This window comes from Mirounga leonina, unplaced genomic scaffold (genome assembly GCF_011800145.1).
Source record: "Mirounga leonina isolate KUSES-001 unplaced genomic scaffold, KU_Mleo_1.0 Mir_201, whole genome shotgun sequence".
NCBI classification, from domain to species: Eukaryota; Metazoa; Chordata; class Mammalia; order Carnivora; family Phocidae; genus Mirounga; species Mirounga leonina.
The window spans coordinates 14,576,188-14,603,484 of record NW_023270504.1 but is presented as its reverse complement, the minus strand read 5'-3'; the positions used below and the strand labels follow the sequence as shown (position 1 = coordinate 14,603,484).

Below are 27,297 nucleotides of genomic sequence, written 5' to 3'. Positions count from 1 at the left end.
ATGTATGTGCTGTATTTTGTTTACTCTTTAACCCACTGATGGACCGTTGGATTGTTTCCACCTTTTGGTTTTTGTGAGTAGTGCCACTAGGAACATTTGTCTACGAATACTTGTTTGAATACCTATTTTCAGTTCTTTGATTTATACCTAAGAGTTTAATTGCTACGTCATGTGGTAATTCTGTGTTTAACTTTTTAAGGAGTCTCTAAACACTTGTCCATAGCACCTGGGCTATTTTACATTACTGCAAACACTGAATATTTATGCTGGGATCCTGAACTGACTCTGGGGCCTCCAGATTAAATTCTGAACCATCAGGATTTTTTACTTTTGGGGAACACTAGTATGTATTGTTTCATGAAGATTTTCAAAGGAAGCCTATGAAAGTGGTCCATTTCTTTTTTTTTTTTTTAAGATTTTATTTATTTGACAAAGAGAGACACAGTGAGAGAGGGAACACAAGCAGGGGGAGTGGGAGAGGGAGAAGCAGGCTTCCCGCCAAGCAGGGAGCCCGATGCGGGGCTCAATCCCAGGACCCTGGAATCATGACCTGAGCCGAAGGCAGGCGCTTAACGACTGAGCCACCCAGGCACCCCGAAAGTGGTCCATTTCTAAAGTCTGTGTTTGAGTTTCCGTAATTTGTTATGCCACTGATCCTCTGGCGTCTGAACAGAATTTTCAAGATCAGTGTTTAAAAACGGAACTCGCTGTTACGTAAATTAAAATATCTATTCTCTTTCTTGTTTTGTCTTTTATATCTAATATATAACACGTTTGAAATATTTAGCAGATTTAGAAATCAGAGAGTAATGGATACAGATTGTTTAGAGTAGGAGAACATTCCTGAGTAGTAATTTGGAAGATGTTTTTTATTTGACTGACAGTAATTTTACTGCATAAAGAAGTGGGTTATATCCTTCCAGTTTCCAGGTGGGTACATCTTCTGTTTCTTTTTCTGTTGTGCAGGATTTAAAGTTTTAGCAGCTTAATCTTCCTTTTATTGCTCATTGTTAATGTTTTCCAGTCACCTAATGTACTAAACTGGTTTCTCCATGCTAAATTACGTTTTGATTGTTTTAAATATGGTTGCTTAGTTTGTCACAGAATGTGGTGGACCACTGTCGGTGCCTCACAAACTGCTATTGCTCTCCACACTTCCTCCAACTTTCTTGCTCTTGGAGAGTCCAGGTTTTGTTCTGATGGTTTTTTCTTCCATGTGCTTTGGAAAGGTTAGCCTCCCAAACCTTAAGGTATAAATAATAATCAATCTTTTTTTTTAAGATTATTTATTTATTTGAGAGAGAACAAGAGCAGGGGGGAGGGGCAGAGGGAGAAGTAGGTTCCCCGCTGAGCGGGGAGCCCCACACAGGGCTCCATCCCAGGACCCCGGGATCATGACCTGAGCTGAAGGCAGACATTTAACCAACTGAGCCACCCAGGCATCCCTAAATAATAATTATTCTTAGGGAGTTAATCCTATTCTCTATGCCATTGATTGGTTTAAACTGAAGAACTTCTGGGGAAATTTTCTTCATTTTCTTTAAAAAAAAAAAGAAGTCCCTACGATAGGAATTTGTTTCCTCCTTTACTAGAAGAACATGAGCTTGGAGCTGCAGTGGCAGCTGTGGAACGAGAGAAAAGGAAGAGAATCACAGAGGCATTCCTGAGCCTCTGAATTTGACCAGACACTACCCTGCCCCCTCTTGTCACAGGAGATACTAAATTCTTCGTTGTTTGACCCATTTTTTAATTGGGCGTTCTGTTACCGACAGCATCCTAACTCATACCAAAGAAAAGATGAGAAGTATTTTGTTAAAATGTGAAAAACCTATTAATATGCTTTATAATTCTTACATGTGAAACTCAAGAATTTTATAAGTAGAAAAACTTAAGACGTTTTATTTAAATTCTTCACATTTACAGTTTAGGTAACTATGGTCCATCATATAAATTATAAATAAAGATGGGGTTTACCTGAATGAAGAAAGAAATCAAAATATTCACTAGTTTTGTTCACATATACCTCTGAGCTACTCGAGCCTGTTTTTGCCTGAAAGTAGTTTTGTGGCTTAGAATATAATGCCCAAACCAAACTGCTGAATCAGAATCTCCTGAGGTTTGGCTTAGTAATGTGTATTTTAAACCAGCTCTCCCATGACTCTGAGGCGACCAGTTTTTGAGTTGAGGAACCACTGACCCTAGGGCAAATGTCTAAATTTCTCAGTGCTTCAGAACTCTAAATACTGCTACCTTTTTTTGCTGGTAACAAGTATTTGAATTTCACATTTCAGAAGCTAAATTAATACTAAAACACTGACCGTCAAGTATACGCAATATATGTGAGAGTGCTGTTCTTGAATTTGTTCTGTTTTCTCTGCACTATTTATTTAGCAGCTTTATGTAGATAGGGCAAATATTTTATAATTTGAGAAAAGGAAGTTTTTGTTTAATTTTTTTTTTTCTGTTTTGTGTACCTAATAAGCCACCTTCCCCTCAATACATTGTTTTACTCAGGACTCTTGTTACAGAAATCAAACTCAAACTTTTAATCAAAAAGAAATTAAATGTCTTATATATCCAAACCCTATAGAGGACATGGGTGCGGGTGGGCTGGGGCGTGGCAGTAAGGTTTAGAAACAGTGACCCTTAACTCTGCTGGATGTTTGCTGCTTCTCACTGCTGGTTGGCCTCATTATCTCAGACCTGCTTCCTCCCCAGAAGTAGAACAGTGGCCGCTAGCAGGTCACAGACCCCATCCCCACAGCTTCATCACCCCGGAGGACCCTCTCTTGAATGACTGCTTTGTAACAAGCACTGTGCCGGGTAGTAGGAATACAACAAGGAACCTGGACATCTGAAAATTGTAATAGTCTAATGAGTCTGGCTGAGCTACACACATTCCCAAATTTAGGGACACTGACAACTAACTTAGTTGTAATTAACTGTACTAACAGCAGTTAGTAACTAGCACTGTAAGTTGGGAAATCTGTTAGGCTCTGATGAGTGACCTGAGAGTGGTTTAAACACAAAGTAGTTAGTTCCTCCTTTCAAGTAGAGTAGTCTCGGGGATAGGCCTTCTAAGATTGGAGTCAGGGCCCTAGATCTTTCCATCTTCCTGCTTCACCATCCTAACATGAGACTTCTTTTGTCAAGATGACTTCATGGACCAAAGTGGCTGTCCTTATGTCCAAAAGGAATAAGCTCAGAAGAGCAAAAGCATTTATTTCCTAGCTGAGCCAGCTTCCTCTAAGCATCCTTTCCGGGGGTCCCACAAGACACTCCTAATCTATCTCCCATTGGGTACAGCTCATTAACGTTGCCTTACCTAGTTGCAAGAGAAGCCCAGAAACAGAGTAATTTATTTGGGTGCGTTGCTGCCCTGAAGCTGAGCAAGAAAGGGAGTGTGGGCAGTGTGTGGCAATGACCAGTGTCTCAACATCCACAGATATCAAAGGTTGGCCATACTGAGAGTTCATTGGCAAGTTTTCACTCAAAATCTAAACAGTAATATGAACTGAGTCAGCCTGTTTTCAGATTAGTGTCAAATCTCACTTTCTTTCATATTCATTTGTTTATACTCCTTCAGTTCCTCTCCAGACGTGGAAGCCCACTTACATTCCAGCTTATGGCTTCTATTTGTAGAGATGAGGTTGTTAGTATAAGTCCTATTTTATAGTAAGCAAAACTGCTATATAGGAAAATGAAGTTTCTCAAGGACAAAAGTGAAAACTCACCAACCCTCTTTATCATTTATACAACTCTGCTGATCAGTCTCTTTTGATCATATCACCCTTCTCTCTTTAGTAGCTCTCCATGGCCCATCAGGTGACACCCAGGCCCCTCTGAGGTTCACAGCCTTCAGCCCTGCTCTCGACCTCCCTTTCTAAACCATTGCATTGTAACCAAGTCAAACTAATCATCTCATTCTTACTACAGTATTTTTTCACCATGACCTTCCTAGTTTATACTCAGCAGATCCTATCACCCACCCTAATGTTTCATGCTGACAGGCCATTTACACTTACCTCTGCCTTCTTTTTTTTCCAGAACAATAATAGTTATTACTTAATGAGCCCAAATGTGTCAAATACTGTTGTAAGGGCTTTAATGTGTGCATTCATAAAAAAAAATTCTGTGAGGAAGACACTATTGTTATACCCATTTTAGTGATAACTGAGGCACAGAGAGATACAACAGTTATCCTAAGGACTGATCCAAGATTCTGACTTCGGCTTTCTGGTTCCAGAATTCATTTATGCTATTGCATCTCATATTCTTACTTGTATTTTAATTATATACTTATTTACCCACAACTAGTTTGGACATTTTCTTTTTCTCATTTTCTCACAGGATCTAGCAAATGCTTCTTCTACAGAAGAAACAATATCCTCCATAAATATTTGTTAACTGAATTTAAAAATCTATTAACCGTAGTCAGACAAATTAAATGTCACCCCGAGTTTGTTTGATTTTTCTTTTTAATACTGTACAGCAGTATGTGTAACATTTCTGTTAAACTTCCAAAATAAAGTATCTTCATTTAAAATAAAAAACTTGGGGCACCTCAGATGGTTTAGCATCTGCCTTCGGCTCATGTCATGATCCCAGGGTCCTGGGATCGGGCCCCACACTCCTGGCTCAGCGGGGAGCCTGCTTTTCCCTCTCCCTCTGCCTCTCCCCCGGCTCATACTCTCTCTCTCTCTGTATCTCTTTTTCAAATGAATAAAAAAAATCTTTAAAAAAAAAATAAAATAAAACAAAAAACTTGTGGGCCAAGGAATTTGTACAAATGAGATATAAAAATCTGCTTCTCCCTCTGACCCTCTCCCCTCTCATGCTATTTCTCTCTCTCTCTCTCTCTCTCTCAAATAAATAAATAAATAAAATCTAAAAAAAAAAAAATACACACAAAGATGAGTCTCCTGGGTGGCTCAGTCTGTTGAGCGTCCCAGTCTTGATTTTGGCTCAGGTCATGATCTCAGGGTTGTGAGATCAAGCCCCGTGTCCAGCCATGCCAGGCGTGGAGCCTGCTTAGGATTCTCTCTCTCCTTCTCCCTCTGCCCCTCCCCCAAACCCTTTCTCCTCTCTAAAAGAAAAGAAAAAAAGAAATTATCTCTCCTGTGCCAGAAACGTAAGTGTAGAAGTTTGGCAAGTTAAAACCAGTTTTGTTTTTGGTTTTAAGGGAATTCTCCTCATACCTTAATAAAACTTGGCTTTGATAAACAAATGATCTTGGTTGGAGTTGTTGCCATAAAACCACCTGATGTGGTTGTTATGTTGTAACTGGGGCACAAGGGTACAAGAAAAGCACCTGGCTCTGGGGGCCCCAGGTTCGGTCATTTACCGCTGACGAAATCCAAAGGCAAAGAGACACCTGGTGGTGAAACAAGAAAGGAATTCATTTCAGTGAGGCCAACACCGGGAAGACAGCTGACTCATGTCTCAAAGACTGTCTCTGAAGTGCTGAATATACTTCCAGGGTTATATAAGGAAAGTATGAGACAAAGGTTAGTGGGTACATACAGCTGGGCAGTAAAGGTCAGGTCATCATGGCCTTGGGGTCAGTCATGTGGGGTCTTGTGGGCTGTCAGGGCAGTTGTTACTGCTTGAGGGCTAGTTTCATTTCCCATCACGGGATGCTTTGCATATCGGGTCTTTTGCCTGAGTTAAAAGATACCCAGGAAAGAAACAAAAACTTAATTGGTTAGAAAGTACAGACTAAGGTCAAAATGGAGGTAAAGTCATTTTTCAGTGAAATCTCATGATGAGAAAGGACCAACTTAGGAAGTCAGTTGCTTTCATCGAGTCAATTGTAGATATCACAGTATCTCTTAAGTCCCAAGGCTATGTCTGAATCCTGAGTCTCCATAATCTATTTTGTCCTGTGGTAGTAAAACTTTTTAAAAATAAGCATGTTTTTGGAGCGCCTGGGTGGCTCAGTCAGTCAGTTAAGCATCTGACTCTGGGTTTCGGCTCAAGTATGATCTCAGGGTCATGAGATCAAGCCCCACCAGGGCTAGGGCTCATGCTTGGTACAGAGTCTGCTTGAGATTTTCCCCCCTCCCTCTTCCTCCCCCAACTCGCATGTGCACCCCCCCTCAAATAAATAACATCTTTTTTTTAAATGCATGTTTTCTCACCTCCTTTCAAGAGAGTAAGCTGGAGTTTCTTATGGAGTAAACCAGGCCAACACACAAAGCAGCTGTTGACTGTAAAAAACAAAACAAAAGGGCCTGATATTTTACCACTAAAGTGAGTTTATTTGGGAGTAGCAGAGGATTGCAATTCCAGAGAAGCCGACTATGGCAAACCATAGACAAGTGTGGAGAATAGAGAAGGGCTTGCTCTCATGAAACAAAGGAGACCACTGGGAGGGGCTGTTTCACAGAGTTCAGGGTGGTGACAGCTTCTCATTGGCTGAGCTGTTGCTGGGCAAGGAGAAATTCTTCCTCCTACTGGGGTATGTAAAGTAAGCTTCCTCCTATTTGGGATGTGAGTGGTAGTGCATGGGAGCTCCCCCTTCAGGGTTTCCTGACTCCATTTTAGGAGATATCCTCTATTTTCACAAAACCGTGAAAATATTTTCCTTGAGGCCTGTTTTTTGATGATAATGAAACTGGTAACACTGTCATATGTTTGATTTTATTCCTGCATCAAAAACAGACTATGTATCTTCCGGGCAGATGGTACAAGTGTAGAACTGACTTAGTACTTGGATAATAAATGCTTTGTTAGTAAATCAGGCTCCGTAGTAGATTTTATAATTTCTTTCAGAATGAAAATCAGTAGATATGCAGATAGACTATAAGCCACAAACTGTCATTCAAAGATGCATACTCATCCAGAGTTAAAGTTAGGACCTAGGCAAGGAAACTAAAGTTAGCTAAATTTGTATTTGTTTTCTTACTCCTATAACTTGGTTGTTGATTTATTATATCATATTCATCAACATGTTCTTGAGTTTGCATTTTTTTATTGTGCTAGAATTTCAGATTATCTTTCATAAACATGAGTACTTCCAAATCCAGCTTCCTTAGTTACAATTGCACATTTAAATACAAAATTAGTAAATTTAAAGTTTGCATCATATGTTTGTTGCACACACACACTTTGACTTGGAATTTTTCCAGAATTGTAATGGTTAAAGTAAAAATGTAGTTAAAGATTCCAGAGCCCATTAAAAATTCACCACTCAAAATCCAGTTTTTTTCCTGTCAAGTGAAATTGTCAGGACGCCTGGATGGCTCAGTCGGTTAAACGTCTGCCTTCGGCTCAGGTCATGATCCCAGGGTCCTGGGATCGAGTCCCACATGGGACTCCTCTCTCAGAGGGGAGCCTCCTTCTCCCTCCCCCACTCCCCCTCTCACTGTCTTCCTCTGTCAAATAATTCTAAAATCTTTTTTAAAAAAAGAGAAATTGTCTTCAGGCATCCAGAGAAGAGTTTATATATTCAAAGGAGCTGTAAATATGACCAGGTATCTCATCCATAGCTCAGAAGTTGATGTGTCATATGATAATAGAAGGGAAGACAGATTATCAGTTTTAATGGCCATATCATTATTGCCTCTTTGATTGTATCTTTCACTTTGGTTTGTATTTGCTTGTATGAATGAACTGATTAGAATTAGTCCCCTCTCCATGGGTATATACCTTCTGTTTATTGTGCACATTAGTTTATATACATCCCTATTGGCAGATTCTTTGAGATGTAAGTATGCATGACTGCGTATTTTGTCAGTTATGCTAACTGTTCCTGATATATAGTACTGGAACTACTCCAGTGAGGGATATTGAGGGCAATCTCTCTGAAGGCTTAACATCTGAGCTGCACCTAAATCCTGTGAATTGTCATAACACGGGTTATGACAGTTCAGAAAGAGGAAGTTGTGGCTGCCAATCTCACACAAAAAATGGACAGAACTTAGAAAGGATTAGAAGAAATAAATTAGAGAGAGTATAAAATGGCTAAGTCATCATCTTATTAAACTGACCTTCAAGAGCCAAACTTGTTCATTGATGACCTGAGAACTGGATATTTTCAAATTAGAAGGCTCTGAGTCCTGTTAGCAAGCAAGTACATTTTGGTAGCTACGACTCCCTGGGGAAGAAGATTCTAAGGGTATGAAGGACTTTCATTTTAATTGGTCCCTTCCTAAGCAGGTGTTTATGGGTTAATTTGATTCTTAAATCATTCAGCTCTTCCAGTTTTTCCAGGAGTTTGCTGTGTTGTGAAAGTTCAGCTCTAATAGAAAACCAAGATTATAATATAGAACAACCCTTGAACATTTCTTGGGTAGTAAATGGAGAATATCTGAACTGCTAATGTCAGTGTTGTTAACCTTAAAAATGGGAACTGCCAGTTATTTTACCAACAAAAAATGAGTTTATTTGGGGATAAAAGAAAATTGCAATCCAAGACTAACTAGCTGCAGAAAAACCCGGCAACAAAGGAGAAGAATGCTCTGTTGGGAAGGCTGTTACAAACTAAAAGCCCATTGGAGCAACCTGGGAGTTGGAAGTATGTGACTTTTCATTGGCTGAGCTGTTGCGGTTAGTGAGGGGAGATTTCTTTATCTCTCTTTAGCCTCTCTTCCTCCACTGGAATAGTAGAATAGTATCCACATGCAAGGTCAAGTCCATTTGTCCAAGGTCCCAAGTTCCTGTTGGGTCTGCAGTGGACCAGGAGTGGTAGTGTCAGTGAGCCCTCATGCTCAAACTATAGACCCTAATAGTTAAAACCAGAAATAAACAAGACCACTTACCTCATGCTCTAACTGCAACCCATTGTTCTTTTTTTTTTCTTATTGTTCTGTTCTTATTGCCACACTTTCTTGAGGCATTGATGAAGATGTTTTGCAATGACCAGAACATTATAGCCACCAGAGACCAGAAAAGCTCTGATAGCAGCTGAATGCCTAGAAGACCACACCCACCCAGCATGTCCCCTTCCCTGCCCATGATCATAGGCTGAACACACACCCACCCCACCCATGATCACAGGCTCCCTGCCTGCTGTCTTGCATGTACCCCCATCCCAACCTCTCCTTATAAAACTCTAAGTGTCAGGGCACTTGGGCAGCTCATTGGTTAAGTGGCCCACTCTTGGTTTCAGCTCAGGTCATGATCTCAGGGTTGAGATCAAGTCCCACTTTGGGCTCCATGCTCAGAGTGGAGTCTGCTTGTCCCTCTCCCTCCCCCTCTGTCCCTTTCCCTGCTCACTCTCTAAAATAAATAAATAAAATGTTTAAAACTCTATAAAAATCTGTAAAACTCCATCTTGCCGGCGGAGGAGGCTTGAGCCTGCCGCCTTCCCTGGCTGCCAGCACCTAAAATAAATTTCTCCCTTTTCTCTTTTTCCAAATACTCATCTTTTGAGTTACTGGCTTCTCTTGCAAACTCAAACTCGGTTTGTCCAAGTTTGTTCAGCAACATTGTTGGCAAACCCAGCCAGAAGCTGTGTTTTCAATTTGTCCAGCCTCCCCAGGATTCCATAGGACAGAGCGGTTGACCACACAGTGCACCAGGTCTTACCCATTCGATTCTGGAGTTAGTTGCTGTGTTAGATCATTCAATAACAGTAGGGTATGAGAGCTCCCCGTGCCAAAACCTCCTGACTCCATTTTAGTGAGGATTCCCATTACTAATTTTTCACAGTATCCAATGATGATAAATAAGTTCGTGTTAGAAGAAGTTGTTGGCCCAGCATTCACATTGACTGTCTCCTTGGTGGTACAGAGTTTGTTTTTATACTGAACTTCAAGTTTTGTAGTGCTTACCTGTGCAGTGAATTTGTGGGACATTGGGAATCCCTCTCAGGCAATAATTGGGTGTGAACTTAATTTCTGTGAGTTGATTTACTCTCTACCTGGTTACCATCTTTTAACAGAAGATATGAGGATATGTGAGAGAGATATACTCTATTTGTGAATTACTTTTAATACACTTTTGTAATTAGTGCTACTTTGGTATTTTCTCTTTAAGTCATAAAGATACGGTGTGATGCCAAGATAGATGAATTTGGAAATTTGGGAGGAAGGAAAAAGAGGCTGTTGGTGTTCTTACTTTATTTTGGTGTAACTTTGCTTTTGAATATTGTATTGTGATATGTGTAAGAAATATATTCGTTCTTTGTTCCTGGTTCCTGGCACAAAGTTCCTCAAAACCCATGGAATTTCCTGAGGAATCAGAGTACCCTTTGTTATTCAGAAGGAGCCCTTTTTGAGCTTATACTAATGAGGTGATTAAGAGTGGGGACCCTAGATAGCCTTAGGATGGGGCTGGTCACCAGAAAGATCAAATGATGAGAACTTTCAGCCCTACCCACTGACCTCAGGGAGAGGGAAGTTGGGGGATTCCATACTGCAGATTAAGCTCCATAGAAACTCTTAACAAGATTTGATGAGCTTCCAGGTTAGTCAGCACATCTACTTGCTGGGGAGGGTGGTGTACCCCAGTTCCATAGGGACCAAAGCGCCTGTGCTCAGGACCCTTCCAAACCCTGCTGTGTGTACCTCTTCATCTGGCTATTCAACTGTATCCTTTATAATACCTTCTATAAGAAATTTTTAAACATAAGTAAATGTTTCTGTAAGTTCTGTGACCTGCTCCAGCAAATTAATCAAAGCTGAGAAGGAGGTTGTGAGAACCTCCAGTTTATACCCAGTGGGTCAGAAGCACAGGTTACAACCTGGATTTAAGATTGTTATCTAAGGTGGAGGCAGTCTTGTGGGACAGAGCCCTTACTTAACCTGTGGGTTCTGACACATCTCCAGGTACATGGTGTCGAATTGAGTTCAGTGCTTAGTGGTGTTGGAAAAAACACACATCAGAAACATGCATTTGTGGTCTTCTCATTATACTAGTTTTTTTCTCACCTGAGAGATTTGCATTATTGACCTAGGAGATGAAATCAATAATCAACTGATGGAAAAGGGATTGGTAGATCTGTTTCTCACCCATTAAGAGGACTGCTCCTTTGGGTGTTAGTGATGAGTAAATTGGCACCAAATTATGGAGACAGTTGTGTGCTGGATCAAGTCGTTTGGACTTCAGCTTGTTTTGCAGAGGGAAGCCTGGGAACCAGGTTACGTAAGTTAAGATCAAGTGGCATTTCTAAGAAGTGTAGTCAAGAGTTTTAAATTCCACTGAGAAGTGAAGTTAAAAGACATGAAAAATGAGGGTGCCTGGGTGGCTCAGTTGGTTAAGCGACTGCCTTCGGCTCAGGTCATGGTCCTGGAGTCCCGGGATCGAGTCCCGCATCAGGCTCCCTGCTCGGCAGGGGGTCTGCTTCTCCCTCTGCCCTCTTCCCTCTCGTGCTCTCTGTCTCTCATTCTCTCTCTCTCAAATAAATAAATAAAATCTTTAAAAAAAAAAAAAGACATGAAAAATGATAGTCCTCACAACTGAATCCTTAGTCATTATCATAAACATCCCTAAAGAATACACTGAAACACATTATTTGCTGGTGAATACTTCGGAGGCCCTCATTGGACTTTTCCCCTGTGGCTTTTTAATGAAGCATGCCCTATAGCATAGAGATACATGGAAAGAGAATCAGGATTAATTTAGATTTAAGATTTCCTACTGATTTAAAGAAGTTTACTAGCTCTGATATAGTAGTGAGGCATACATCCACAGTCTACCGCAGCTTCTTTTTCTAAAACGTGGTTTGGGCAGAATTGAGAAAGCTAAACTAGCTATCACTGACATTTAGGAAAAGCAGGGGAGAATCTTATAAGGCATTTGGGAGAATTGTCTTCTTGGCATTTTTTTTTTCCATTAAATGAATAGTTTCTCTGTTAATTGGGCACCTTTTGTAGGTGTAAAATTTAGATTTCATCTTAAATACGTACTTCTACAACTACTGGTACCTCTAACTGAAATCTCCTCTTGACGCAGTTAGGCCTGTTGTCATTTACTTTGTTACGCCTTTTCCAGATCCCCCCAGGCATTTAGCCACTTCCTTTTCAGTGCTCTGCAAATCAGGTTATATTCTAATGATCTGTTTACAGCTCTCTTTTCCCTATTAAACTGTCTGTTCCAAGCTGTTAAGGCCTTGAGAGGAGGGACCTTCTCTCACTCCCTCTTTTTCCCTGTGGAAGTCCTTGTAAGCTGTGGGTGGGTGATGAGGGGGCCCGAGCCTCCCAGGTTCTAGAGAAATATTGCAAGGTGCTGGTAACTTCATAAACCAAACGCTTGGTCGACTTGTTAGTTCTCAGTATTCCTGTTAATCTTCTAGGATCTTGACAGATCTCTACTGCTTCATTACTGTTTTTCTCCTAGCAGCCATATGCAGAACCACCATGTCACTGTGATTCTACAAACGTATTACAGAAATGTCTGCCTTTGCATAGGATAATTTTATAGCATCTACAACAATGAATACACCTAAACCAGATCTGCTAGAATAATATAAAACTTCCTTCTTAGTATTTTTAGAGGTGTTTTTTTTATAACCAGCCTGATAATGAGAACAGTTGAAGACATTGTATATAATAGAAGGTTAGTTTGGGTTTGGGAGTGGGGCTGTGATAAGCTTAATACATTTTAATCTCCATATATTCTGTTTATAGGTTGTTAATGATTTGTGTCATTTAAAGGGGGCTATGGTAGGGGCGCCCAGGTGGCTCAGTCAGTTAAGCATCTGCCTTCAGCTTGGGTCATGATCTCAGGATCCTGGGATCAGGCCCCGCGTTGGGCTCCCTGCTCAGCCAGGGCGTCTGCTTCTCCCTCGCCCTCTGCCTGCCGCACCCCCTGCTTGTGCTCTCTCTCTCACTGTCAAATAACATCTTTAATAAAAATTAAAATAAAGGGGGCTATGGAACTTTTAGAACTGTGGGAAAAATTGCTGACTTTGATGTTTTCAAGAATGGGTTTTGTTTTCTTTCTTCGTATAAGAAGTTTAAACTGAACATAATTGAGACTAGCAAAATCTTCACTTTGAAAAATGGGGAAGATCGTGAATCACTACTTTTCTAAAACATATGCAAACCCTTCTGGTTATAGCAAACGGTGTTGGCTTGCTTGTCTGTATTTCAAACTACATGATGAAACAATTTTGTTTTCTCAACGTGAGATGCTATTTTCAATTTTTGCTGTAGCAGTTTCATATGAAAGGAGTGTTGTAGCTCCAGTTATGTTACATGCTAGATTTAGTTGTAAGACAACTCAACTCATATTGAGGGAACTGAACATTTTTATGACATTGGCATTCCTACAAGATATTTACAATATGTTTTGTAAAATGGTTTGTTCATGTACTCATTTAAAAATCATTTTGGGCAAAGGGCATGAAATGCAGAAGAACTATCGTTGGCCTTTAATATGAAATAACGTTTAATTCAACATTTATTATGTGGTAAGCACTGTTCCAGTTGCTTGTGTAGTTTTTCTCATACAATTCTCACAAAAATCCCATGAAGATTAAATTGTTATCTTTATTTTCTATATAAGGAAATGGAGGTGTGCAGAAGCAAAGTAACTTACCTGTCCCCAGAGAACTATTGATAAGAAGAGTTTGACTCCTGTCTCTGATTCCAGAGCCAGGTGCTTGTGACCATGAAGCTGGGACAGCCTTCTGTGTGAATGGGCGTATGAAGAAAGGGGTAACATCACTTGCACCCCAAAACACAAACACACATGCGCAGTTAGAACTGTGTGATGGCATGTATCTCTATTAGATTTGTAAAGAAGAAAAGTAATTGTCAATACCCAGTTTGTGGGGAAAGGAGAAATCTAATGCGTTGAGATACACAAGTTTTTACCTCTTTTTGGAGGACAAAGCATGTAAATGTTGAAAATGTGCACATGATTTGACCTACCCATCCCACTTCTTTGGTTTGGTTTTTTTTTTTTTTTAATTTTTATTGTTATGTTAATGACCATACATTACATCATTAGTTTTTGATGTAGTGTTCCATGATTCATTGTTCAGTGCTCCGTGCAGAATGTGCCCTCCCTCTTTAATACCCATCACCAGGCTAACCCATCCTTCCACCCCCCTCCCCTCTAGAACCCTCAGCCACTTCTAAGAATTAATCCTACACAGCTAAACACAGGAAAACACAAAGATGTCTGGACAGTGGTATGCATTAAGTATTATTTATAATAATAAAAAATTAGTAAGTGTCCAGGAGGAATCAGGTTTAGGTAATTGTGATGGGTAGTCATCAAAAAAGGAAAAGTTAAGAATATATTTATTGACATGAGAAACTGTCTATGGCATAGAGCAGGTTGTAAACAACATATATAGTTTGATTTCCTTATATTGAAATATGTTTATATATACAAACTCTGGTCTACCAGAATGTAAACAACGGGCATGTTTACTGCTAGATAGTATAATTTAGTGATCAAATATGTAGGCAGTTAGAGACACTCAATCTGGGTTTGAATCCTGTTTAGTCCACTTAATAGCATTGTTCCATAACTACTCTGTGTCTCAGTTTCTTCAGTAAAATGAAGAACTTCTATTACTGCGTTATGAGGCTCAGATGAGTTTGTAAAGTGATTGACATAGCAAGTGATCAATAAATCTAAGCAGCTGTTATCATTTCTGGGCGGTGGAACACCAGGCAGTTTTAACTTTATGCCTTTTATTGGTTGAATTTTTTGAAATAAGTATGTATAAACTTTGGAAGCAACAACAACAAAAAATGTTTTTAGAGGAGTCGTGTAAATTGGTATGCTTACAGTTTTAACAGGAAACGTCTATTTATTTTGAGCTAAGGTTATGTAAATGGAATGTTTTCTTCAAGAGCTGTTTGCAACCGTATATGCTGGTATTTTACCCTATGCTATATGCCAGTCTTAAAGGGAATTGAAATCATATTTCACTCTTATAGCTGGAAGGCGTGCATAGTCACAACAGAGTCTTCCTGGAGAAGCTGCCTGAATTTGCAGCTGCAGTGACATGTTGGTACGTGACGTCAGTCTGGTGTCAGACTTGCAGGGTGGCAGGCTGGCCTGACAGCCCCAGTGCATTTCCTTAGTGCTTAGTCCCCACAGTGCTCATTTGGGAGCAGCTCAAAGACAAAGGAGTTGAGTCTGATTCTCATTCCAGTATCCTTTTTGCCTGTAGTTAAATGTCTGTTCACAAATGTGATTTTGATGAAGGCTGGTGAGTAATTCTTGTTACTTTTATATATTTATGTATTAGTAACAAATAAATCATGGCTAAATGAGCATTAGGACTTTTTTCTCAGTTAATGATCCTGTAGTAAATAATCTTTGTGGCCCTGGTGCCAGGCACAGTGCCTAATGCAAAAGAATTGACATATTATAAATGTTTCTACAACTGAAGTATTGCGTTTTTGTAAAAATATAAATACTGTACATCATTAGGTTTTCAGATGACTTGGGCATTTTAAAATGTAATCTTCCTCTTAGTCTCTCCTTAACTTTAAGCTACGTAAATGCATAGTAGTTGTATATTGCTTTCAAGCCTAAAGATTTTAATTAAATTTTTACATTTATCTTGTTTATTTTTTAACTTAGAAGAGAAGCTTGTATATTTTTTTTCCTTAAAGAGAACTAAATGATGTTAACAGTATTCATTACATAATGTTTTTATTAAAATGTATATTAATACTATTTTAAACTAACAATTGGTTGAAGCTGCTGTTTATTTATTTAAGTTAATTATTTGGGCTGTTTCAGTAATGTGATTCAAAAATAGGAATCCTCATTAACCTAAAATTTGAAAGCAATATAATGGTAGGAGATTATTATAGACAATATTTTGGCATTTAAAGAAATAAAGTTACTACTGTCACTGGTTATAAAAGCTGGGCAACATGCCTTTAAAGATTTATTTCTTATTAACAATATTCATGTTTCTTTGAGTTTCACTATTGATTTAGTTGTTTTGAAGGCATTAATTTAAGTAGATTAGACTGGGAAAGACTGTTTTTTGTATGCATGTAGCTATTTTGCTTATAACTTTCTTCTCCATTTTGAGGAGATGGATGATATTATTTTAATTTCATACTATTTGTATGGTACAAACTGAAGCCTTTAAAGTCTTTTACATTTTGCCATTTCTGGTATAATTCTTTTTATGCGGGCTCAGTAGCAGTCTTGTGATTTCAAGGTTTTTTAGTATTTTCAAACAAAGTTTTCTCTTAACAGGCACTTTCTACTTTTTAAATCTAGTTGAAGAAAGGGCAATATGGAAATTCTTAATATTTTAAATATTTTCACATCAGTTTTCTGAAACAAAGAATAAGACGCCTGTACATATTTTTTCTGTGAATTACATAATTGAGTATTGAAAGGAAATTAAGTCATCTTTTTATATGTGAATGTAAAAAATATCAAACTTGAGGAATTTGCAATCACTGCCTCATATGTGACTCCAAGTATACATTATACTTCTACATTTTGGAAGCGTGGAAATATAGAAGGAGGGTCTCAAGTTCATTTTATTTGACTTGATGGCCTTAATTCAAGATTCACAGTTTTTCCATTGAGTTGCAAAATTTTAAGCTGGAAGCTGAAAATTCTGCCCAAAGCCAGAAAATTTAAGTATATGGAGAACTCATGAATATTTTTATTCCCTTTAAAAATTTATCTTGAGCCCACTTAAAATATTTTAACATGGTTTTAAAATAGCCTATATTTTAAACTTTATCAGGAAGTTACTATAGTAACGATGAATCGGAATATATTCAGTATACATTTTAAACAAAGATGTTTTTGAGGCATTATGACATCAGAGGTCATTGGCCAACATGCTGCTAAAGTTCAAGTGAAGGGAAATTACTTAAACTTCTTTGTATGAACAGGAAATTAAATCTAGCCAAAAGCAGGGAGTGGGGAGAGGGATGAGCAGAACTGCAGGGGGAAAATAACCTGAAATTGACATAAAAGTTTTAGGAAGTCTAAAACAGTAGAGAATAAAGTACTTATCTGTTTTCTAGTGAATAAGGTACGCTTTAAGGAACTCTTTCCACGAATACTGAAGCCTGATGGAAAAGTATAATTGTGCTAATTTTTTTTGAAATTTAGCTTAGTAACACTGAGATGAAATCGTATTCTTTTAGCTAATAGTCTTGAACCATACGTTTGTTTTCTAGCGGTGTACAGTACAAAACCTGTGCATCATAGATGCTTAGTAAATATTTGACCATGAGTAAATGAATTGATTAAGCAAGTTAAATGAATGAGGAGACTCCCTTGATCCTTGTATTGGAGAGATTTCATTTTCACTGTGATGATGAAAACCTGCTAGTTATCAAACCAACTAATAGGGTAGTACATAGCCTAGTACTCTGTTAGAAAGAGACGTGTCTCTGGAGTTCAATACTGCCATCACCATGGCCTGCAGTGGCCACTGGATTTCACTGGTCACTCTACTTACTGTCTCTGCTGTAGGAAGTGGGCCTTACCCTGCCATTCTGGGTCAGATTTCTGTCCCACTCCCGCCTCATCTGTAAGTGAGAAATTTCTCACTCCTCAGGGATAATGATTTGTTCACTAAACGATGCCTTAATTAAGTGCTGTGTGCGTCACAGAAGTGTCTTGAACCTTTTCAGAGTTAAAAAATATATATTTGCCCCTAAGAATGAAGCAGATACATTGCTTCAAAACTTATATAGTAAACTGGGCGTCTGGGTGGCTCAGTCGTTAAGCGTCTGCCTTCGGCTCAGGTCATGGTCCCAGGGTCCTGGGATTGAGCCCCACATCGGGCTCCCTGCTCAGCGGGAAGCCTGCTTCTCCCTCTCCCACTCCCCCTGCTTCTGTTCCCTCTCTCGCTGTGTCTCTCTCTGTCAAATAAATACATAAAATCTTTAAAAAAAAAAAAAAATACAAAACTTATATGTAAATGTTTTATATGTAAGTATGTTGTTACTCAAAGCCTAGATTTTCTGCCAGGTTTCTGTACCCACCCCTCCCCTTCAGTTGGTGCTAAATCCCGGCCACATCCGACTGCTGCTCCTCAGGCTCACTCAAGTGGCATCACTTCTGGGACATCTTCCCTGCTCTTCCCCTTGCTATAAGCAAGACCATTCCTGACTTGGCCTCCCCTTTGTATTTTCATTATGGTTCTATTACTCTTCCGGTTTGTTTGCAAAGTCTTTGTTTCACAGAGGTATTTGACTTAGTAACTGCCTTTTTGTTCTTGCAGTGATTGTTCAGATAAAGCTCATGCAGTACCAAACTGATTAAACACTGCGCAATGAAGAAGAGTAAAGTTCAGTGATTACTGATTATTTTTTTCTGTTTGAATTGAGCTATTCTGTCAATTTGACTATGGGGAAGAATGTTTCATTTACAATAAAACAACTGGATCTTGAAACTGTGGTTCTTTACATGTAGGTTAAAATTAAGTTAACTTTTTAAAGTAGTATATGACCACACGCAGAAGAGATAGTGCTTAAATTCAACTTTTTCTGATTTGTTGTTTGCTTCCTTACCAATGATATAGTAAACTTCTGTTTAATGCATGTTACCATAAAACATTAGTAATTGGCATTCATTAGGGGATAATAGAGTTACCTGAATTAATGCAATTCCAGGTTTTTAATATATATATATATATTTTTTTAATGCCACATTATTGCTTTTAAATGCTAAGAAGAATATTCTGACTACTAACATGCTTCTGAGTTGGAGTTCCACTTAGTTTTATTTTAAAACTCCATTAGACTTTTGCAAATAAAACTTTTTTATACAAGTGACTGTAATTTTTTTAAATAAGTCTTCTCTTAAACCACTATAATATCCCCTTTTAACACTTTTTTTCCCCTTATGTAGTTTTACAAGTGCTTTTTGCATAGATTATTCAACAGTGAACTTTAACCTCAGATCAAATTATCAGGTTCTTCATTCATTATACTCATATGCAAACCACTGTACTTTACATTTAAGACAGAGCAGAGAGCCAGCAGCTTTGTAAAGCAAGAAAGTGATACAATTTTAGTTTTCAAGAAATTTCTCCTAGCACATTCAAGTTTAACTAATATTTAGTGAGTACTTTGTTAGGTCCAGGTAATATAGCTTTGTGCTACCAAGTACTTTATTCTTTCAAAAGTCCTATGGGGTAGGGTTTGTTTTTGTTGTTTGGGTTTTAGTTCCCATTTTACAAAAAATACTTAAGGTTCAGTGAGGAGGATGTTCCAAATAGGAGAGAGCCTAGTTAAAATGAGGTGAATTTGAATGCTGTTAAAAGAGTCCTGGGGACATAAAAGTGATGGAGATGTCTTCAGTTGTGTATTCTCATAGGGTGATTTCTGGGTGGCAACCAGAAATGTCACCTTCTTGAATGCTTGGCAGGAAATTACTTTGGTGGGTTACTGTGTATATTCTAAGAATCATATTTCTGTTCTAACCATTAAGTGCCATTTAACCTTCCCATTTAAAAGCTTCTTAAGAGTCATTGAAATGACTTACGAGTAAAAGAATTATCTCAATTATTTTAGGTATTTTTGCTTGTAATGTAATTTATCAAGTGATCTAAAACATAACCGTGCCGTAGCAGTCAGAAGATGTAGCAGTTATTAATGTGATAGGTACATTTTGTTTATAACTAGCATGCAGTTAATTGAATTATTCTTGCCTTACTTCCAAAATTATTTAAAATCTATTAAAAAGTGTTTATAGATTATAAATGAATGTTGGTTTTATTTGAGGTTTTGTTTAAAAGGTGATTTAGAAATTATAAATAATCCAAAACTACATCAGGTGAATTTGTATGTAAGCCTTGTATTTTTAATTTTTCTTTATTGTTCCTAGTCTATAATAATGCTTTCATCTTTGTACTTGCAGCATTACATCATGTTCATATTTCCCCACTAAGAAAAGCAAGATTTTCAGTTCCTTTGGGATGCCTTTTGTAAAACCCAGGCTTTACAATTGCTACTATTTCTACTTAAATTCTTGGGTACCTATAATTGGGAATTGTGAGGCAACATTTATGATTATGTTGTGATAATTTTGTCTGAGCATCTAAGAGTGGAAAATGTGAAGCCTTAGAGAATTAGGAAGATAGAAAAGAAATGGGGAATCTAAAATTAAATTGAAATTGAGAAAGGTTTCATTACTGTGCTTCAGATAGATGTGGTCTTGGGGTGATGCTAGGCTGTGAGGCAGAAGGAGGCAAGACGAGGAGCCATGAGAGAGGCTGTGTGCCCCTGGTCTGTGGAAGAGGGGAAGGAAAGGAAGGTAGAGTGTTTTGTTTTAGTACCATTGGGCAGAAACAGAGATGTAGGGCAGGACTGAAAGGTCTCTTTGACTGGGGTAAGAGCCACAGCAGGGGCAGCTGTTGAAAGGTGGGGATCTGAAAAGGACACCGCTCTGGCCTTGGGGCTGCCTCTTCCTCACCTTGTCACTGTGTGACTTCTGACTACTTTGTAAATGCTATGAGCCTCAGTTTATTCATTTATAAAGTGAAGATAGTAATACCTTCAGGGGTCTATGTGAGGATCAATTGTCACATTTTAAGTACAGGTGTGACACTGTCCTGCTTAAGTGGTAGCAATTGTGAAGGTGGTGATTTTAATACCTACTGCTGGAAGTGAGGATGAACGAGGTACTCACACCTGAGAAATCCTTTCTTTTTTAACCACTCCCCCACCACCACCAAAATAGGAGATGATCCATTTTCTAAATGATGAGAAAGGAGAGCAGAAGATAAAGAGTTAAGACCTGAGGGAGATGGTGGGTAAATGAATCACTGAGGTTTGAGCAGGATGTCTGGAAGCAGTTAGTTCTAAGTTAAAGGCAAATGGCATTTAGAATGAAATGTGGGGAAAGGAAATATATACTTTTCATGTTTTGCAAAAAAAAAAAAATTACAACCTTTTAGATTGCTAACTCAGTGGTTATTTCTTCACATAACTAAGGTTCAAGAATTGAGTCTCTCTTAAGAAAGGCAGGGCACTTGTGTTTTTCTTTTGTTCTTAAAACATTGCCTTTAACTGTAGGCATCGTTTTCCATGCCAGCATATTTTCAGTTTAAAAATAAATTGCACACATAGTCATTGTAGTAGTCAGATTTCAACATAACATTTTCTCCTTTTTATTAAAAGAAAAACAAAGTAGTTATCTGTATAAAACATTAACAAATTTAACATTTAACAATATTTTAGAAATTACTGTGAACTACCATAGAACCAATTGATTGAATAACTAAGTCACTGTTGCAAACATGTTTTTAAAACCTAATTTGAGACTTTTTCAGTCTCAAAGTTGACAAGGCTGTATGATTTCTAGTGATAATAAGCTCTTCAATCTTAAAACAAGCTGGAGAGAATTATTGTCTGAAAGTGTTCTGAAACCAAGGATAAATTGAGAATGTACAGTACTCCTTTTTAAGTAGAAGGATACTAAAAACAAGAGTTAACAAGTACACATCTGAGCTGTTTGTTCTATAGGTTTCAGCCTAATTTGAGAAATAAATAGCCTCCCTCGTTCCCACATCTCTCCCATCTTGCTGCCGTGTAACAACACTGTGAATATGTGGCACCTTTTATGGGTTGGGCCCTTGTAAAAGTCCCCAAGTCATGATACCGCCTTCGTTGCCAGAGCTGCCAGAGGAACTGCCAAACCACTATGATAGCCTGCTTTTCTTAAACTAAATTAAATCCTCCTTTCTTCCCCATAAGGGAAACACATGATTCAGAACAAATCATACAAAGGGGTTTGCATCGGAGTTTTGCAAGAGACAACAAAAATCTCCTCTGTGGAACAGTTTTCTAAAACTATGTCTTTTTTGTACACAGTGGATGAATTTTCAATGTTATTGCCAGAGTTACACATATAAAACACTGCTAAAGCTTGCTTTGTCAAATGTATTACTCAGAAGAATTCTGTTGTTTTATTGACCATGTTAATAGCAATTTTGATATTTCTTAAATTTAAAAACAGAATGGATTTTGTATTAAAGCAGTCATTGAAATTACCCATGAAACAAAGGTGTTAAAACACACACACACACACACACACACAAGTATTTCCACAGGAGAAAATTACAATACTAAGAAGTATCTATAACATTGCAATTAGTTGGCCAAAACATTAAAAAAAAATTTTTCTGACGCCAAAAGCGAAAAGAGTGGGACTAAATCAAACTAAAAAGTTTCTGCACAACAAAACGAAAGGCAGCCTACCAAGTGAGGAAATATTTGCAAATCATATATTTGATAAGGAGTTAATACCCAAAATATATAAAGAACTCCTACAACTCAGTAGCAACACACACACAATCCGATTTTAAAATCTTTTTTTCCTCTTTCTAAACCCGTAATTTTATTGAGGTTTATATATGAAATGTGCAATTTTGTGCATTTTATGCACCTACTTAGTGTGTGGAGGGGGGGTATTTCCTTAGCAATGTCAGTGGCATCCTCCCTTACAAGTCTCCTGTTGAGGGAAGACTGGCAATGTGGGCTGAACAAAAAAGGCCTGCTCCAGTGACCCTGGAAAGGGACACAAATACCAGCATCCACTATCTTCAGTGTCTGCCATACAGTTTAAGTTATTCTTCATATAAAAGCACCTGCCACTAAGAGTTGACTCAAACCCAGTAAATTGCTCTGTTTCCGTAACGAGGCTATAGGAGCAATGTAGTTTGTCAGCTTTCTGCCCCCCCCCCCTTTTTTAAAGATTTTATTTATTCATTTGACAGAGAGAGGGAACACAAGCAGGGGGAGTGAGAGAGGGACAAGCAGGCTCCCTGCTGAGCAGAGAGCCCGATGCGGGGCTCGATCCCAGCACCCTGGGATCATGACCCGAGCTGAAGGCAGACGCTTAACTGACTGAGCCACCCAGGCGCCCCTCAGCTTTCCCTTTTTATGTAGGCTGCTAGAAAGCTCAGCTGCCTAAAATGACCCAGCTTCATCCAGATTTTCTAGTACAGTTACCTAGATGATGTATTATTTGGTTCACAAATACAGGAGTTGAAAAGGAATAAGCTAAGATAATGACTATATTCTATCTCCAGCAGACATGTCATTTTTAACTTATTTTTATAATTTGAAAGAAACATAACCATTTTATACACACACTACTTTATTCATCTTAAAATCTTTTAAAACTAAATTATTATTGAATGAAGTAGTTCCATAGAGGCTTTAAATAAGCAGGTCTTGCATTTGATCTTCTGGTTTAGTAAGTGATTACACGTCTGGTAATAAATAGTGATGAGGGCATAATGCCAAGGAACAAGCCGTTTCTGTTGCTATTTGTCAGTTTCTTGATATCTTTCTAAAAATGGCATTGATTCAGTCCTTTTATTTGGACTTTTGATAGAGCATGATCCTCAGATTGAGCTTGTGAATATGACCTATTTCTTTCAGCCCTGAACTCTCTGGAATAGCTGGGTCCGTTTTTTTTGGTTTGGTTTGGTTTGGTTTTTTGTTTTGTTTTTTTCTTAGTGTTGTTTGTCACTATTTAAGAACCTTCGCTAGCATAAAAGCACAGCTAATCTTTCTTCAGAACTTTTATATTAGAATTACTTTTCTCCTGTCTTTTTGACATATTAGGGCAGAAGCATGAAAACTAAGAGAGATTACAACTTTATTCATTTACAACAAATACTGAGTATAGTAACCCCTTCTTATCTGCAGGCGATACTTTCTAAGAACCCAAGTGGATGCCTAAAAGCACGGATAGTACCAAATGCTCTATGTACTATGTTTTTTCCTATGCATACATACCTATGGTAGAGTTTAATTTATAGAGTAGGCACAGAAAGAGAGTAACAACAATAACCAGTAATAAAATAGAGCAGTTATAACAGTCTACTGTAATATGGACTCTCTCAAATTATTTTGTACTGTACTCAGCTTTGTTCTTGGGATGATGTGAGATGATAAAATGCCTATGTGATGAGATGAAGTGAGGGGAATGACACAGGTATTGTGACAGAGCATTAGGCTACCAGTGACCTCTGGGGGACAGGTCGGAAGGATCATCACTGCGGTTGACCCGTGGGTAACTGAAACTTAGTAAGCGAAAAACCATGAATGAGCGTGGCCTACTGGGTGAGTACTAATTTAAACTGTTTTAATGTAAACAGTGGACCGAACAGTAATTTAATGACAGTGACATGCTGAAAGTCCTGTTGTTCCGATTAAAATAAACAACAATTATCAAGGACTTATTCTGTCTCAAGCCGTGTTTATGCTACTCACCCTTTTCATCCTCATAAACATCTCCACTAGAAAGTAAGTTTCGTGAGGGCAAAGATTCTTAGGTTTTGTTCACTGCTATCCCCAGTACCTAGAGCAGTTCTGAAACACAAACTTGTAACAACCTGTGACCCAGCTACTGCCACTAAGTTGAGGAGACTAAGGTGTGGAAAGGTAATTTAGATACCTAGCAGTGAGTGGGGGCGCTCAGATTCAAGCTTCGGGGGTCTGATAACAGAACTTGTACTCTCAACTGCCATTATTTCCTGCTGTGCCTGTTGTCTCTAGAGAAGGACAGGAACCCAGAGAAATAATAAATGTGGCTTATTCAGCAGAGTTCATTGTTAGAGGGCTATGTTGGGCTAGTGGAGGCTTACTGACATTTTCCTGTGGAAAGCTTTCCTGGGCATTGTAAGACATTTAGTGGCATTCTGGCCTCTACCCACTAGATAGCAGTCCCAGTTGTGACATTCAAAAATATTACATTTCTAAATGTCCCCTGGGAGATAAAGTCACTCCCAGTTGAGATCCCCTGGTCTCGACTTAGAACATTAAAACATCACAGACAGGGGCTCCTGGCTGGCTCAGTCAGTGGAGCATGCGACTCTTGATATCGGGGTTGTGGGTTAGGCCCCCATTGGGTGTAGAGATTACTTAAAAATAAAATTTTAAGGGGCGCCTGGGTGGCTCAGTCGGTTAAGCGGCTGCCTTCAGCTCAGGTCATGATCCCTGGGTCCTGGATTCGAGCCCCACGTCCAGCTCCCTGCTCAGTGGAGAGCCTGCTTCTCCCTCTCTCTCTGCCTGCCTCTCTGCCTACTTGTGCTTTCTCTCTCTGTGTCAAATAAATAAAATATTAAAAAAATAAAATAAAATCTTAAAAAAAAAATGAAACCTCATAGAAATCTGGAAGTAAGAGTAGGTGAATAGCTGGTGTCATATTTTTTTTAAGTTAGGACTTCTGCTATGCCACAGAGTTCAAAGACAGGATGGGAATTAGTTTGTTCTGTGACCATAAGAGTTTTTTACGTCGACCTGAATTTTATCTCTTCTTCATAAGGATTCTTCTAGAAACAAATTTATGAAACATCATACCTTTCCAGTTTTTCCTTTTCATTCATGAAAAGTATAAAATCTCTGGCAAGGATTTTTTAAGTGGCATCTTTTCTATTAAAGATTCAAATGTACTTTTAGCAGCATAGAAGTATGTTAGTTTGTAACTTAGGGGTACAGTCAGTTTTGCTATAACACAACACATATGCTCCTTAAAAGTCACCTCACTATGCAGCATCAGGCAATGAAAAGCAGGGGGCTTTTGTAGAAGATGATTTTATTAGAAGACCACTCAAAAGCTTCATAAAAGTTACACATAAAAATAAAGATAGGAATCTAATAAAAGCGGTTGCACGGTTTTACTGTTAAATGGTTAAGAAACACAGAAATACTACAGATATCCTTTACCTTGTAAAACACCTGCAGTTTGTATGTGGACGTGAACATTGGGAGGGTTTCAGCTTGTGAGTTTTGGGGAAGTTTTGGAAGTAAGGATATCTGAAGCTATAAAGTTGTATCACTATGTGTGAGTGAGTGTGTTTCATAAAACAGGTGATGAACTAAAGTAGCTGGCAGATGTTTGAGCTTGTGCAGTCATACAATTGGTATACTCCTATGTGCACAAACAAGAAGATCACAGACAAAATCATGCATAAACAAACACAGAATTTATGTGATATTCAAGCTGTACCCTAACATATGAATCACATTGGAGAACTCACTTTTCCACAAGTGTTAACAGCAGAATTGATAGTACTCCTGACTTGAGTTTTGAGCCCCTTCCAAAAAAGAAAAAAACTTGTGGACTACAAAAAAGATAGCAGGTGTAGGATGAGAACACTGCCTTTGTAAACAGCACAAGGGACAAACTTTGGTAGAATTGAAGAAAGGCTGAGAATCATTGTCCTCCCCTACCCTCTCTCCTGGTCCTGAACAGTCAGTCCTCCTTTGTGCCGAAGGCAATGGCTCTGACTTGAGACTTAAACAGTGGGCCAGCCACCTCCCACAGTGCCCAGTCGATATATGTGCATAACACCAAATATATACATAGAGATGTATATATGTATAAAATAAAGAATTAGTGTATCGTGTGTTCAAAGAATTCTGTACATTAACAGAGGTGGCTTTGTGGAGATTTTTTTATCAAGACTCATTTGGATTTCATTTACAGCGCTTTCACTAATTGGCAGTTAGTATCCATTTAACTTGTATTTTTAGTTTCTGAGTATGATTTAGAAATTATGGGGACACCTGGGTGGCTCATTCGGTTAAGCAGCCAACTCTTTTTTTTTTTTAAATTATTTTATTTATTCTTATGTTAATCCCCATACATTACATCATTAGTTTTAGATGAAGTGTTCCATGATTCATTGTTTGTGCATAACACCCAGTGCTCCATGCAGAATGTGCCCTCCTCAATACCCATCACCAGGCTAACCCATCCTCCCACCCCCCTCGCCTCTAGAACCCTCAGTTTGTTTTTCAGAGTCCATTGTCTCTCATGGTTCGTCTACTCCTCCGATTCCCCCCCTTCATTCTTCCCCTCCTGCTACCTTCTTCTTCTTTTTTTTTCTTAACATATATTGCATTATTTGTTTCAGAGGTACAGATCTGAGATTCAACAGTCTTGCACAATTCACAGCGCTTACCAGAGCACATACCCTCCCCAGTGTCTATCACCCAGTCACCCCATCCTTCCCACCCCACCCCCCACTCCAGCAACCCTCAGTAAGCAGCCAACTCTTGATCTCAGTTCAGGTCTTGATCTCAGGGTCGTGAGTTCAAGCCTCACGTTGGGCTCCATGCTGGGCATAGAGCCTACTTTAGAAAAAAAAAAAGAAAGAAAGAAAAAAATTATGTTTACCCTTACCGTTACTTACTTTAAAATGCAACATTAGTATAAATGCCAACATAAGAAGGAATGATTTTGAAATTTAAAAATGTATTTCAAATACATTTTTAAATATATAAAAGTGTATATAAAAATATATTTGTGCAGGAGCAGTAAGGATTGACAGTCCTATCAGGTGGTGGAAAATTACCACATTTAATACAGTTAAGACTGGAATTGATATTTTGGCTTGTCAACTTTTGTTTTAATTTGTTTTTGATGAAA

At 38.5% G+C, this 27,297-nt stretch overlaps 1 protein-coding gene across 9 annotated transcripts in view; it reads left to right on the top strand.

Moving 5' to 3' along the window:
* Positions 1-27,297, top strand: part of PLEKHA5 (pleckstrin homology domain containing A5) — a 244,241-nt gene that overhangs the window by 109,904 nt on the left and 107,040 nt on the right. Inside the window, exon 1 of one of the 9 annotated variants that reach the window (XM_035028125.1) lies at positions 14,523-15,118. The exons of the other annotated variants lie outside the window; for them this stretch is intronic. Coding sequence (XP_034884016.1) covers positions 15,084-15,118 — 35 coding nt within the window. The 5' untranslated portion in view covers positions 14,523-15,083. Of the gene's footprint in view, positions 1-14,522; positions 15,119-27,297 lie in introns of those variants that run through there. 9 annotated transcript variants of the gene reach the window in all.